The 15,104-nt window shown below is 59.5% G+C and overlaps 1 protein-coding gene across 1 annotated transcript in view; it reads right to left on the bottom strand.

The window, feature by feature from the left end:
- spef2 (sperm flagellar 2) overlaps positions 1-15,104 on the bottom strand; it is a 375,455-nt gene that overhangs the window by 348,378 nt on the left and 11,973 nt on the right. The window contains exon 3 of the mRNA XM_041185381.1: positions 13,008-13,381. Within this exon, the coding sequence (XP_041041315.1) occupies positions 13,008-13,381 (374 nt within the window). The remainder of the gene's footprint in view (positions 1-13,007; positions 13,382-15,104) is intronic.

The raw sequence follows: 15,104 nt of genomic DNA, 5'->3' as shown, positions 1-15,104 counted from the left end.
TCTCAGCCTCCCTCCCTCATTCTCACCCTCCCTCCCTCATTCATTCTCACCCCCTCCCTCATTCTCACCCTCCCTCCCTCATTCTCATCCTCACTCCCTCCCTCATTCTCACCCTCACTCCCTCCCTCATTCTCACCCTCCCTCCCTCATTCTCACCCTCCCTCCCTCATTCACACCCTCCCTCCCTCATTCTCACCACCCCTCCCTCATTCTCACCACCCCTCCCTCATTCTCACCACCCCCACCCTCATTCTCACACTCCCTCCCTCATTCTCACACTCCCTCCCTCCCTCATTCTCACCCTCCCTCATTCTCACCACCCCTCCCTCATTCTCACCACCCCCTCCCTCATTCTCCACCTCCCTCCATCATTCTCCACCTTCCTCCCTCCCTCATTCTCCACCTTCCTCCCTCATTCTGCACCTCCCTCCCTCATTCTCCACCTCCCTCCGTCATTCTCACCCGCCCTCCCTCATTCTCACCCGCCCTCCCTCATTCTCACCCTCCCTCCCTCATTCTCACCCTCCCTCCCTCATTCTCACCCTCCCTCCCTCATTCTCACCCTCCCTCCCTTATTCTCAACCTCCCTCCCTCATTCTCAACCTCCCTTCCTCATTCTCACCCTCCCTCCCTCATTCTCACCATCCCTCCCTCATACTCACCCTCGCTCCTTCCCTCATTCTCACCCACCCTCCCTTTCTCCCCCTCCCTCCCTTATTCTCCCCGCCCTCCCTCGTTCATTCCCCCCTCCCTCCCTCATTCATTACCCCCCTCCTTCCCTCCCTCATTCTCGCCCTCCCTCACTCCCTCATTCTCCCCCTCGCTCCCTCCCTCATTCTCCCCCTTGCTCCCTCCCTCATTCTCCCTCTCCCTCATTGTCCCCTCTCTCCCTCCCTCATTCACACCCACCCTCCCTCATTCTCTCCCTCCTTCATTCTCACCCTCCCTCCCTCATTCTCACCCTCCCTCCCTCTCTCATTCTCTCCCTCCCTCCCTCATTCTCACCCACCCTCCCTCCCACATTCTCACCCTCCCTCCCTCATTCTCCACCTCCCTCCCTCATTCACCACCTCCCTCCCTCATTCACCACCTCCCTCCCTCATTCACCACCTCCCTCCAACATTCTCACCCTCCCTTCCTCATTCTCACCCGCCCTCCCTCATTCTCACCCTCCCTCCCTCATTCTCACCCTCCCTCCCTCATACTCACCCTCCCTCCCTCCCTCATTCTCCCCCTCCCTCCCTCATTCTCCCACTCCCTCCCTCATTCTCTCTCTCCCTCCCTCATTCTCCCCCTCCCTCCCTCATTTTCAATCTCCCCCTCCCTCCCTCACTCATTCTCCCCCTACCTCCCTCATTCTCCCCCTCCCTCCCTCATTCTCTCTCTCCCTCCCTCATTCTCCCCTCTCACTCACTACCTCCCTCATTCTCCCCCTCCCTCAGTCTCCCCCTCCCTCCTTCACTCATTCTCCCCTCCCTCCCTCATTCTCTCCTCCCTCATCTTCGCTCTCACTCCCTCATTCTCCCCCACCCTCCCTCATTCTCACCCTCCCTTCCTCATTCTCTCCCTCCCTCATTCTCAACCTCCCTTCCTCATTCTCACCCTCCCTCATTCTCCACCTCCCTCCCTCCATCATTCTCACCCTCCCTCCCTCATTCTCACCTCCCTCCATCATTCTCAGCCTCCCGCCCTCCCTCGTTATCACCTGCCCTCCCTCCCTCATTCTCACCCTCCCTCCCTCCCTCATTCTCACCCCCCTCCCTCATTCTCACCCTCCCTCCCTCATTCTCACCCTCCCTCCCTCCCTCATTCTCACCCTCCCTCCCTCATTCACACCCTCCCTCGTTCATTCTCACCACCCCTCCCTCATTCTCACCTCCCCTCCCTCATTCTCAGCCTCCCTCTCTCCCTCATATTCACCCTCCCACATTCTCAAACTCCCTCCCTTCCTCATTCTCACACTCCCTCATTCTCACACTCCCTCCCTCCCTCATTCTCTCCATCCCTCCCTCATTCTCACCCTCACTCCCTCATTCTCACCCTCCCTCATTCTCCACCTCCCTCCCTCCATCATTCTCAGCCTCCCGCCCTCCCTCATTCTCACCCTCCCTCCCTCATTCATTCTCACCCTCCCTCCCTCATTCTCACCCTCCCTCCCTCATTCTCACCCTCCCTCCCTTATTCTCAACCTCCCTCCCTCATTCTCAACCTCCCTCCCTCATTCTCACCCTCCCTCCCTCATTCTCACCATCCCTCCCTCATACTCACCCTCGCTCCTTCCCTCATTCTCACCCACCCTCCCTTTCTCCCCCTCCCTCCCTTATTCTCCCCGCCCTCCCTCGTTCATTCCCCCCTCCCTCCCTCATTCATTACCCCCCTCCTTCCCTCCCTCATTCTCGCCCTCCCTCACTCCCTCACTCCCTCCCTCATTCTCCCCCTTGCTCCCTCCCTCATTCTCCCTCTCCCTCATTGTCCCCTCTCTCCCTCCCTCATTCACACCCACCCTCCCTCATTCTCTCCCTCCTTCATTCTCACCCTCCCTCCCTCATTCTCACCCTCCCTCCCTCTCTCATTCTCTCCCTCCCTCCCACATTCTCACCCTCCCCCCCTCATTCTCCACCTCCCTCCCTCATTCACCACCTCCCTCCCTCATTCACCACCTCCCTCCAACATTCTCACCCTCCCTCCCTCATTCTCACCCGCCCTCCCTCATTCTCACCCTCCCTCCCTCATTCTCACCCTCCCTCCCTCATACTCACCCTCCCTCCCTCCCTCATTCTCCCCCTCCCTCCCTCATTCTCCCACTCCCTCCCTCATTCTCTCTCTCCCTCCCTCATTCTCCCCCCTCCCTCATTCTCCCCCCTCCCTCCCTCATTTTCAATCTCCCCCTCCCTCCCTCCCTCACTCATTCTCTCTCTCCCTCCCTCATTCTCCCCTCTCACTCACTACCTCCCTCATTCTCCCCCTCCCTCAGTCTCCCCCTCCCTCCTTCACTCATTCTCCCCCTCCCTCCCTCATTCTCTCCTCCCTCATCTTCGCTCTCACTCCCTCATTCTCCCCCTCCCTCCCTCATTCTCACCCTCCCTTCCTCATTCTCTCCCTCCCTCATTCTCAACCTCCCTTCCTCATTCTCACCCTCCCTCATTCTCCACCTCCCTCCCTCCATCATTCTCACCCTCCCTCCCTCATTCTCACCTCCGTCCATCATTCTCAGCCTCCCGCCCTCCCTCATTCTCACCTGCCCTCCCTCCCTCATTCTCACCCTCCCTCCCTCGTTCATTCTCACCACCCCTCCCTCATTCTCACCTCCCCTCCCTCATTCTCAGCCTCCCTCTCTCCCTCATATTCACCCTCCCACATTCTCAAACTCCCTCCCTTCCTCATTCTCACACTCCCTCATTCTCACACTCCCTCCCTCCCTCATTCTCTCCATCCCTCCCTCATTCTCACCCTCACTCCCTCATTCTCACCCTCCCTCATTCTCCACCTCCCTCCCTCCATCATTCTCAGCCTCCCGCCCTCCCTCATTCATTCTCACCCTCCCTCATTCATTCTCACCCTCACTCCCTCCCTCATTCTCACCCATCTCCCTCATTCTCACCCTCCCTCCCTCATTCACACCCTCCCTCCCTCATTCTCACCACCCCTCCCTCATTCTCACCACCCCTCCCTCATTCTCACCACCCCCTCCCTCATTCTCACCACCCCCTCCCTCATTCTCACCACCCCCTCCCTCATTCTCACCACCCCCTCCCTCATTCTCACACTCCCTCCCTCCCTCATTCTCACCACCCCTCCCTCATTCTCACCACCCCCTCCCTCATTCTCCACCTGCCTCCCTCATTCTCCACTTTCCTCCCTCATTCTCCACCTTCCTCCCTCATTCTCCACCTCCCTCCCTTATTCTCCACCTCCCTCCCTCATTCTCAGCCTCCCTCTCTCCCTCATATTCACCCTCCCACATTCTCAAACTCCCTCCCTTCCTCATTCTCACACTCCCTCATTCTCACTCCCTCCCTCCCTCATTCTCTCCATCCCTCCCTCATTCTCACCCTCACTCCCTCATTCTCACCCTCCCTCATTCTCCACCTCCCTCCCTCCATCATTCTCAGCCTCCCGCCCTCCCTCATTCTCACCCTCCCTCCCTCCCTCATTCATTCTCACCCTCCCTCCCTCATTCTCACCCTCACTCCCTCCCTCATTCTCACCCAACTCCCTCATTCTCACCCTCCCTCCCTCATTCACACCCTCCCTCCCTCATTCTCACCACCCCTCCCTCATTCTCACCACCCCCTCCCTCATTCTCACCACCCCCTCCCTCATTCTCACCACCGCCACCCTCATTCTCACACTCCCTCCCTCATTCTCACCCTCCCTCCCTCATTCTCACCCTCCCTCCCTCATTCTCACCACCCCTCCCTCATTCTCACCACCCCTCCCTCATTCTCCACCTCCCTCCCTCATTCTCCACCTTCCTCCCTCATTCTCCACCTCCCTCCATCATTCTCACCCGCCCTCCGTCATTCTCACCCACCCTCCCTCATTCTCAGCCTCCCTCCCTCCCTCATTCTCACCCTCCCTCCCTCATTCTCACCCTCCCTCCCTCATTCTCACCCTCCCTCCCTCATTCTCACCCTCCCTCCCTCATTCTCAACCTCCCTCCCTCATTCTCACCCTCCCTCCCTCATTCTCACCCTCCCTCCCTCATTCTCAACCTCCCTCCCTCATTCTCAACCTCCCTCCCTCATTCTCACCCTCCCTCCCTCATTCTCACCATCCCTCCCTCATACTCACCCTCGCTCCTTCCCTCATTCTCACCCACCCTCCCTCCCTCATTCTCACCCACCCTCCCTTTCTCCCCTCCCTCCCTCATTCTCCCCGCCCTCCCTCGTTCATTCCCCCCTCCCTCCCTCGTTCATTACCCCCTCCTTCCCTCCCTCATTCTCACCCTCAATCCCTCCCTCATTCTAGCCCTCCCTCACTCCCTCATTCTCCCCCTCGCTCCCTCCCTCATTCTCCCCCTTGCTCCCTCCCTCATTCTCCCTCTCCCTCATTCTCCCCTCTCTCCCTCCCTCATTCTCACCCTCCCTCATTCTCACCCTCCCTCCATCACACCCTCCCTCATTCACACCCACCCTCCCTCATTCTCTCCCTCCCTCATTCTCACCCTCCCTCCCTCATTCTTACCCTCCCTCCCTCTCTCATTCTCTCCCTCCCTCCCTCATTCTCACCCACCCTCCCTCCCACATTCTCACCCATCCTCCCTCCCTCATTCTCCACCTCCCTCCCTCATTCACCACCTCCCTCCCTCATTCACCACCTCCCTCCATCATTCTCACCCTCCCTTCCTCATTCTCACCCGCCCTCCCTCATTCTCACCCTCCCTCCCTCATTCACACCCTCCCTCCCACCCTCATTCACACCCTCCCTCCCTCATACTCACCCTCCCTCCCTCCCTCATTCTCCCCCGCCCTCCCTCGTTCATTCCCCCTCCCTCCCTCATTCATTCCCACCCTCCCTCCCTCGTTCATTCCCCCCTCCCTCATTCTCCCCGCCTCCCTGCCTCATTCTCCCCCTCGCTCCCTCCCTCATTCTCCCCCTCGCTCCCTCCCTCATTCTCCCCCTCGCTCCCTCCCTCATTCTCCCCCTCACATTCTCACCCTCCCACATTCTCACCCTCCCTCATTCTCACCCTCCCTCATTCTCACCCTCCCTCATTCTCACCCACCCTCCCTCCCTCATTCTCACCCTCCCTCCCTCATTCTCACCCACCCTCCCTCATTCTCACCCTCCCTCCCTCATTCTCACCCACCCTCCCTCATTCTCACCCACCCTCCCTCATTCTCACCCACCCTCCCTCATTCTCACCCTCCCTCCCTCATTCACTCCCTCCCTCATTCACTCCCTCCCTCATTCACTCCCTCCCTCATTCTCACCCTCCCTCATTCTCACCCTCCCTCCCTCCCTCATTCACACCCACCCTCATTCACACCCTCCCTCCCTCATTCTCACCCTCCATCCCTCCCTCATCCTCACCCTCCCTCCCTCATCTTCACCCTCCCTCCCTCATTCTCACCCTCCCTCCCTCATCCTCACACTCCCTCCCTCATCTTCACCCTCCCTCCCTCATTCTCACCCTCCCTCCCTCATTCTCACCCTCCCTCCCTCATTCTCACCCTCCCTCCCTCTCACCCTCCCTCCCTCATTCTCACCCTCCCTCCCTCATTCCCACCCCCCTCCCTCATTCACTCCCTCATTCCCACACTCCCTCCCTCATTCCTTCCCTCCCTCATTCACTCCCTCCCTCCCTCATTCTCACCCTCCCTCCCTCATTCTCACCCTCCCTCCCTCATTTTCAACTTCTCTCCCTCATTCTCCCCCTCCCTCCCTCATTCTCCACCTTCCTCCCTCCCTCATTCTCCCCTCCCTCATTCTCACCCTCCCTCATTCACACCCACCCTCCCTCATTCACACCCACCCTCCCTCCCTCATTCACTCCCTCCCTCCCTCATTCACTCCCTCCCTCATTCCCACCCTCCCTCCCTCATTCCCTCCCTCCCTCCCTCATTCCCTCCCTCCTTCCCTCCCTCCCTCATTCTCACACTCCCTCCCTCCCTCATTCCCACACTCACTCCCTCCCTCATTCCCACACTCCCTCCCTCATTCACTCCCTCCCTCATTTACTCCCTCCCTCATTTACTCCCTCCCTCCCTCATTCTCACCCTCCCTCCCTCATTCTCACCCACCCTACCTCCCTCATTCTCACCTACCCTCCCTTTCTCCCCCCTCCCTCGTTCATTCCCCCCTCCCTCACTCATTCTCCCCGCCTCCCTGCCTCATTCTCACCCACTCTCTCCCTCATTCCCACCCTCCCTCTCTCCCTCCCTCATTCCCACCCTCCCTCTCTCCCTCCCTCATTCCCACCATCCCTCCCTCATTCCCTCCCTCCCTCCCTCCCTCATTCCCTCCCTCCCTCATTCCCTCCCTCCGTCCCCCCTCATTCCCTCCCTCCCTCCCTCATTCCCTCCCTCCCTCATTCCCTCCCTCATTCCCTCCCTCATTCCCTCCCTCCCTCCCTCCCTCATTCCCTCCCTCATTCCCTCATTCCCTCCCTCATTCCCTCCCTCCCTCCCTCCCTCCCTCAGGAGAGTGGGTGAGAATTAGGGAGGGAGGGTGGGAATAATTCTCACCCACTCTCCTGAGGGAGGGAGGGAGGGAGGGAGGGAGGGAATGAGGGAGGGAATGAGGGAGGGAGGGAGGGTGGGAATAATTCTCACCCACTCTCCTGAGGGAGGGAGGGAATGAGGGAGGGAGGGAGGGAATGAGGGAGGGAGGGAGGGAGGGAATAATTCTCACCCACTCTCCTGAGGGAGGGAATGAGGGAGGGAGGGAGGGAATGAGGGAGGGAGGGAGGGAGGGAATAATTCTCACCCACTCTCCTGAGGGAGGGAGGGAGGGAATGAGGGAGGGAATGAGGGAGGGAGGGAGGGAATGAGGGAGGGAGGGAGGGAATGAGGGAGGGAGGGAGGGAATGAGGGAGGGAGGGAGGGAATAATTCTCACCCACTCTCCTGAGGGAGGGAGGGAGGGAGGGAATGAGGGAGGGAATGAGGGAGGGAGGGAGGGTGGGAATAATTCTCACCCACTCTCCTGAGGGAGGGAGGGAATGAGGGAGGGAGGGAGGGAATGAGGGAGGGAGGGAGGGAGGGAATAATTCTCACCCACTCTCCTGAGGGAGGGAATGAGGGAGGGAGGGAGGGAATGAGGGAGGGAGGGAGGGAGGGAATAATTCTCACCCACTCTCCTGAGGGAGGGAGGGAGGGAATGAGGGAGGGAATGAGGAAGGGAGGGAGGGTGGGAATAATTCTCACCCACTCTCCTGAGGGAGGGAGGGAGGGAGGGAATGAGGGAGGGAGGGAGGGAGGGAGGGAGGGAGGGAGGGAGGGAATAATTCTCACCCACTCTCCTGAGGGAGGGAGGGAGGGAGGGAATGAGGGAGGGAGGGAGGGAATGAGGGAGGGAGGGAGGGTGGGAATAATTCTCACCCACTCTCCTGAGGGAGGGAGGGAGGGAGGGAGGGAATGAGGGAGGGAGGGAGGGTGGGAATAATTCTCACCCACTCTCCTGAGGGAGGGAGGGAGAGAGGGAATGAGGGAGGGAGGGAGGGAATGAGGGAGGGAGGGAGGGAGGGAATGAGGGAGGGAGGGAGGGAATGAGGGAGGGAGGGAGGGAATGAGGGAGGGAGGGAGGGAGGGAATGAGGGAGGGAGGGAGGGAATGAGGGAGGGAGGGAGGGAGGGAATGAGGGAGGGAATGAGGGAGGGAGGGAGGGAATGAGGGAGGGAGGGAGGGTGGGAATAATTCTCACCCACTCTCCTGAGGGAGGGAATGAGGGAGGGAGGGAGGGAATGAGGGAGGGAGGGAGGGAGGGAATGAGGGAGGGAGGGAGGGAGGGAATGAGGGAGGGAGGGAGGGAGGGAATGAGGGAGGGAATGAGGGAGGGAGGGAGGGAATGAGGGAGGGAGGGAGGGAGGGAATAATTCTCACCCACTCTCCTGAGGGAGGGAGGGAGGGAATGAGGGAGGGAATGAGGGAGGGAGGGAGGGAATGAGGGAGGGAGATAGGGAGGGAATAATTCTCACCCACTCTCCTGAGGGAGGGAGGGAGGGAGGGAATGAGGGAGGGAATGAGGGAGGGAGGGAGGGTGGGAATAATTCTCACCCACTCTCCTGAGGGAGGGAGGGAATGAGGGAGGGAGGGAGGGAATGAGGGAGGGAGGGAGGGAGGGAATAATTCTCACCCACTCTCCTGAGGGAGGGAATGAGGGAGGGAGGGAGGGAATGAGGGAGGGAGGGAGGGAGGGAATAATTCTCACCCACTCTCCTGAGGGAGGGAGGGAGGGAATGAGGAGGGAATGAGGGAGGGAGGGAGGGTGGGAATAATTCTCACCCACTCTCCTGAGGGAGGGAGGGAGGGAGGGAATGAGGGAGGGAGGGAGGGAGGGAATGAAGGAATGAGGGAGGGAGGGAGGGAGGGAATAATTCTCACCCACTCTCCTGAGGGAGGGAGGGAGGGAGGGAATGAGGGAGGGAGGGAGGGAATGAGGGAGGGAGGGAGGGTGGGAATAATTCTCACCCACTCTCCTGAGGGAGGGAGGGAGGGAGGGAATGAGGGAGGGAGGGAGGGTGGGAATAATTCTCACCCACTCTCCTGAGGGAGGGAGGGAGAGAGGGAATGAGGGAGGGAGGGAGGGAATGAGGGAGGGAGGGAGGGAGGGAATGAGGGAGGGAGGGAGGGAATGAGGGAGGGAGGGAGGGAATGAGGGAGGGAGGGAGGGAGGGAATGAGGGAGGGAATGAGGGAGGGAGGGAGGGAATGAGGGAGGGAGGGAGGGAATGAGGGAGGGAGGGAGGGTGGGAATAATTCTCACCCACTCTCCTGAGGGAGGGAATGAGGGAGGGAGGGAGGGAATGAGGGAGGGAGGGAGGGAGGGAATGAGGGAGGGAGGGAGGGAGGGAATGAGGGAGGGAATGAGGGAGGGAGGGAGGGAATGAGGGAGGGAGGGAGGGAATGAGTGAGGGAGGGAGGGAGGGAGGGAATAATTCTCACCCACTCTCCTGAGGGAGGGAGGGAGGGAGGGAATGAGGGAGGGAATGAGGGAGGGAGGGAGGGAGGGAGGGAATAATTCTCACCCACTCTCCTGAGGGAGGGAGGGAGGGAGGGAATGAGGGAGGGAATGAGGGAGGGAGGGAGGGAGGGAGGGAATAATTCTCACCCACTCTCCTGAGGGAGGGAGGGAGGGAATAATTCTCACCCACTCTCCTGAGGGAGGGAGGGAGGGAGGGAATGAGGGAGGGAATGAGGGAGGGAGGGAGGGAGGGAGGGAATAATTCTCACCCACTCTCCTGAGGGAGGGAGGGAGGGAGGGAATGAGGGAGGGAGGGAATAATTCTCACCCACTCTCCTGAGGGAGGGAGGGAGGGAGGGAATGAGGGAATGAGGGAGGGAGGGAATAATTCTCACCCACTCTCCTGAGGGAGGGAGGGAGGGAGGGAATGAGGGAATGAGGGAGGGAGGGAGGGAATGAGGGAGGGAGGGAGGGAATAATTCTCACCCACTCTCCTGAGGGAGGGAATGAGGGAGGGAGGGAGGGAATGAGGGAGGGAGGGAGGGAGGGAATAATTCTCACCCACTCTCCTGAGGGAGGGAGGGAGGGAATGAGGGAGGGAATGAGGGAGGGAGGGAGGGTGGGAATAATTCTCACCCACTCTCCTGAGGGAGGGAGGGAGGGAGGGAATGAGGGAGGGAGGGAATGAGGGAGGGAGGGAGGGAGGGAGGGAAAGAGGGAGGGAATAATTCTCACCCACTCTCCTGAGGGAGGGAGGGAGGGAGGGAATGAGGGAGGGAGGGAGGGAATGAGGGAGGGAGGGAGGGTGGGAATAATTCTCACCCACTCTCCTGAGGGAGGGAGGGAGGGAGGGAGGGAATGAGGGAGGGAGGGAGGGTGGGAATAATTCTCACCCACTCTCCTGAGGGAGGGAGGGAGAGAGGGAATGAGGGAGGGAGGGAGGGAATGAGGGAGGGAGGGAGGGAGGGAATGAGGGAGGGAGGGAGGGAGGGAATGAGGGAGGGAGGGAGGGAATGAGGGAGGGAGGGAGGGAGGGAATGAGGGAGGGAGGGAGGGAATGAGGGAGGGAGGGAGGGAGGGAATGAGGGAGGGAATGAGGGAGGGAGGGAGGGAATGAGGGAGGGAGGGAGGGTGGGAATAATTCTCACCCACTCTCCTGAGGGAGGGAATGAGGGAGGGAGGGAGGGAATGAGGGAGGGAGGGAGGGAGGGAATGAGGGAGGGAGGGAGGGAGGGAATGAGGGAGGGAGGGAGGGAGGGAATGAGGGAGGGAATGAGGGAGGGAGGGAGGGAATGAGGGAGGGAGGGAGGGAGGGAATAATTCTCACCCACTCTCCTGAGGGAGGGAGGGAGGGAATGAGGGAGGGAATGAGGGAGGGAGGGAGGGAATGAGGGAGGGAGGGAGGGAGGGAATAATTCTCACCCACTCTCCTGAGGGAGGGAGGGAGGGAGGGAATGAGGGAGGGAATGAGGGAGGGAGGGAGGGTGGGAATAATTCTCACCCACTCTCCTGAGGGAGGGAGGGAATGAGGGAGGGAGGGAGGGAATGAGGGAGGGAGGGAGGGAGGGAATAATTCTCACCCACTCTCCTGAGGGAGGGAATGAGGGAGGGAGGGAGGGAATGAGGGAGGGAGGGAGGGAGGGAATAATTCTCACCCACTCTCCTGAGGGAGGGAGGGAGGGAATGAGGGAGGGAATGAGGGAGGGAGGGAGGGTGGGAATAATTCTCACCCACTCTCCTGAGGGAGGGAGGGAGGGAGGGAATGAGGGAGGGAGGGAGGGAGGGAATGAAGGAATGAGGGAGGGAGGGAGGGAGGGAATAATTCTCACCCACTCTCCTGAGGGAGGGAGGGAGGGAGGGAATGAGGGAGGAGGGAGGGAATGAGGGAGGGAGGGAGGGTGGGAATAATTCTCACCCACTCTCCTGAGGGAGGGAGGGAGGGAGGGAATGAGGGAGGGAGGGAGGGTGGGAATAATTCTCACCCACTCTCCTGAGGGAGGGAGGGAGAGAGGGAATGAGGGAGGGAGGGAGGGAATGAGGGAGGGAGGGAGGGAGGGAATGAGGGAGGGAGGGAGGGAATGAGGGAGGGAGGGAGGGAATGAGGGAGGGAATGAGGGAGGGAGGGAGGGAATGAGGGAGGGAGGGAGGGAATGAGGGAGGGAGGGAGGGTGGGAATAATTCTCACCCACTCTCCTGAGGGAGGGAATGAGGGAGGGAGGGAGGGAATGAGGGAGGGAGGGAGGGAGGGAATGAGGGAGGGAGGGAGGGAGGGAATGAGGGAGGGAGGGAGGGAGGGAATGAGGGAGGGAATGAGGGAGGGAATGAGGGAGGGAGGGAGGGAATGAGGGAGGGAGGGAGGGAATGAGTGAGGGATGGAGGGAGGGAGGGAATAATTCTCACCCACTCTCCTGAGGGAGGGAGGGAGGGAGGGAATGAGGGAGGGAATGAGGGAGGGAGGGAGGGAGGGAGGGAATAATTCTCACCCACTCTCCTGAGGGAGGGAGGGAGGGAGGGAATGAGGGAGGGAATGAGGGAGGGAGGGAGGGAGGGAGGGAATAATTCTCAGCCACTCTCCTGAGGGAGGGAGGGAGGGAATAATTCTCACCCACTCTCCTGAGGGAGGGAGGGAGGGAGGGAATGAGGGAGGGAATGAGGGAGGGAGGGAGGGAGGGAGGGAATAATTCTCACCCACTCTCCTGAGGGAGGGAGGGAGGGAATGAGGGAGGGAGGGAATAATTCTCACCCACTCTCCTGAGGGAGGGAGGGAGGGAGGGAATGAGGGAGGGAGGGAGGGAGGGAATGAGGGAGGGAGGGAATAATTCTCACCCACTCTCCTGAGGGAGGGAGGGAGGGAGGGAATGAGGGAGGGAGGGAGGGAGGGAATAATTCTCACCCACTCTCCTGAGGGAGGGAGGGAGAGAGGGAATGAGGGAGGGAGGGAGGGAATGAGGGAGGGAGGGAGGGAGGGAATAATTCTCACCCACTCTCCTGAGGGAGGGAGGGAGGGAGGGAGGGAATAATTCTCACCCACTCTCCTGAGGGAGGGAGGGAGAGAGGGAATGAGGGAGGGAGGGAGGGAGGGAATAATTCTCACCCACTCTCCTGAGGGAGGGAGGGAGAGAGGGAATGAGGGAGGGAGGGAGGGAATGAGGGAGGGAGGGAGGGAGGGAATAATTCTCACCCACTCTCCTGAGGGAGGGAGGGAGGGAGGGAATGAGGGAATGAGGGAGGGAGGGAATAATTCTCACCCACTCTCCTGAGGGAGGGAGGGAGGGAGGGAATGAGGGAATGAGGGAGGGAGGGAATAATTCTCACCCACTCTCCTGAGGGAGGGAGGGAGGGAGGGAATGAGGGAATGAGGGAGGGAGGGAATAATTCTCACCCACTCTCCGGGACACTTTCAGCTCCTCATTCAGCCACTGACACAGGATCTCGGTCATTGCTGCTCCGGGCCCGGGCCCGGGCCTGCGCTGCCCGCGGTTCCCATGGATACGGTCACCGGGAAACAGACCCCGCCCCTGGGCTGCAAGCCCCGCCCTGCGATGAACCGGCCTTGCCCCCAAGGGGATGTGGGCCCCGCCCCGCCCCGCCCCGCCCCGCCCCGCAGGCGCCGATTCCCCCGCCTTGTGATGCAGACCCCGCCCCCTGGGTAACGGGCTCCTCCTCCCCCCCCGGGGTGGGAGGGGCAGGTCCGTCAGCGCCATTTTGTTTTGACAGTAAATGTTCAAGAAACGAATTCGAGCTTTGACAACGTTTCTGTGAAGGAAAAAAAATGAAAACAAAAACAAAAAAAAAAAACCGCGGATGCTGGAAATCCAAAACAAAAACAGAATGACCTGGAAAAACTCAGCAGGTCTGGCAGCATCGGCGGAGAAGAAAAGAGTTGACGTTTCGAGTCCTCATGACCCTTCGACAGAACTTGAGTTCGAGTCCAGGAAAGAGCTGAAATATAAGCTGGTTTAAGGTGGGGGGATGGGTGGGGGGGCGGTGGTGAAGGGAAGATGTGTTTGGTTGTGGCATCATGCTGGAGTTGGCGGAAATGGCGGAGGATGATCCTTTGAATGTGGAGGCTGGTGGGGTGATAAGTGAGGACAAGGGGGACCCTATCATGTTTCTGGGAGGGAGGAGAAGGTGTGAGGGCAGATGCGCGGGAGATGGGCCGGACACGGTTGAGGGCCCTGTCAACGACCGTGGGTGGAAAACCTCGGTTAAGGAAGAAGGAGGACATGTTAGAGGAACTGTTTTGGAAAGTAGCATCATCGGAACAGATGAGACGGAGGCGAAGGAACTGAGAGAATGGGATGGAGTCCTTACAGGAAGTGGGTTGTGAGGAGCTATAGTCGAGGTAGCTGTGGGAGTTGGTGGGTTTGTAATGGATATTGGTGGACAGTCTATCACCAGAGATTGAGACAGCGAGGTCAAGGAAGGGAAGGGAAGTGTCAGAGATGGACCATGTGAAAATGATGGAGGGGTGGAGATCGGAAGCAAAGTTAATAAATTTTTCCAAGTCCCGACGAGAGCTCGAAGCGGCACCGAAATAATCATCGATGTACCGGAGAAAGAGTTGTGGAAGGGGGCCGGAGTAGGACTGGAACAAGGAATGTTCCACATACCCCATAAAGAGACAGGCATAGCTGGGGCCCATGTGGGTACCCATAGCCACACCTTTTATTTGGAGGAAGTGAGAGGAGTTGAAGGAGAAATTGTTCAGCGTGAGAACAAGTTCAGCCAGACGGAGGAGAGTAGTGGTGGATGGGGATTGTTCGGGCCTCTGTTCGAGGAAGAAGCTAAGGGCCCTCAGACCATCCTGGTGGGGGATGGAGGTGTAGAGGGATTGGACGTCCATGGTGAAGAGGAAGCGGTTGGGGCCAGGGAACTGGAAATTGTTGATGTGACGTAAAGTGTCAGAGGAATCACGGATGTAGGTGGGAAGGGACTGGACAAGGGGAGAGAGAAGGGAGTCAAGATAACGAGAAATGAGTTCTGTGGGGCAGGAGCAAGCTGAGATGATCGGTCTACCGGGACAGTCCTGTTTGTGGATTTTGGGTAGGAGGTAGAAGCGGGCCGTCTGAGGTTGGGCAACTATCAGGTTGGAAGCTGTGGGAGGAAGATCTCCAGAGGAGGTGAGGTCAGTGACAATCCTGGAAACAACGGCTTGATGTTCGGTGGTGGGGTCATGGTCCAGGGAGAGGTAGGAGGAAGTGTCTGTGAGTTGACGCTCAGCCTCCGCGTGGTAGAGGTCAGTGCGCCAGACAACAACAGCACCACCCTTGTCAGCGGGTTTGATGACAATGTCAGGGTTGGACCTGAGAGAATGGAGTGCAGTAAGTTCAGAGAGAGACAGGTTAGAGTGGGTGCGAGGAGCAGAGAAATTGAGACGACTAATGTCGCGCCGACAGTTCTCAATGAAAAGATCAAGAGAAGGTAAGAATCCAGAGGGAGGGGTCCAGGTGGAGGGAGAATATTGGTGATGGGTAAA

The sequence above is a fragment of the Carcharodon carcharias genome, chromosome 4 (assembly GCF_017639515.1).
Source record: "Carcharodon carcharias isolate sCarCar2 chromosome 4, sCarCar2.pri, whole genome shotgun sequence".
NCBI classification, from domain to species: domain Eukaryota; kingdom Metazoa; phylum Chordata; class Chondrichthyes; order Lamniformes; family Lamnidae; genus Carcharodon; species Carcharodon carcharias.
Note: the sequence above shows the minus strand (reverse complement) of the source record. Positions and strands in the feature narration are given on the sequence as shown.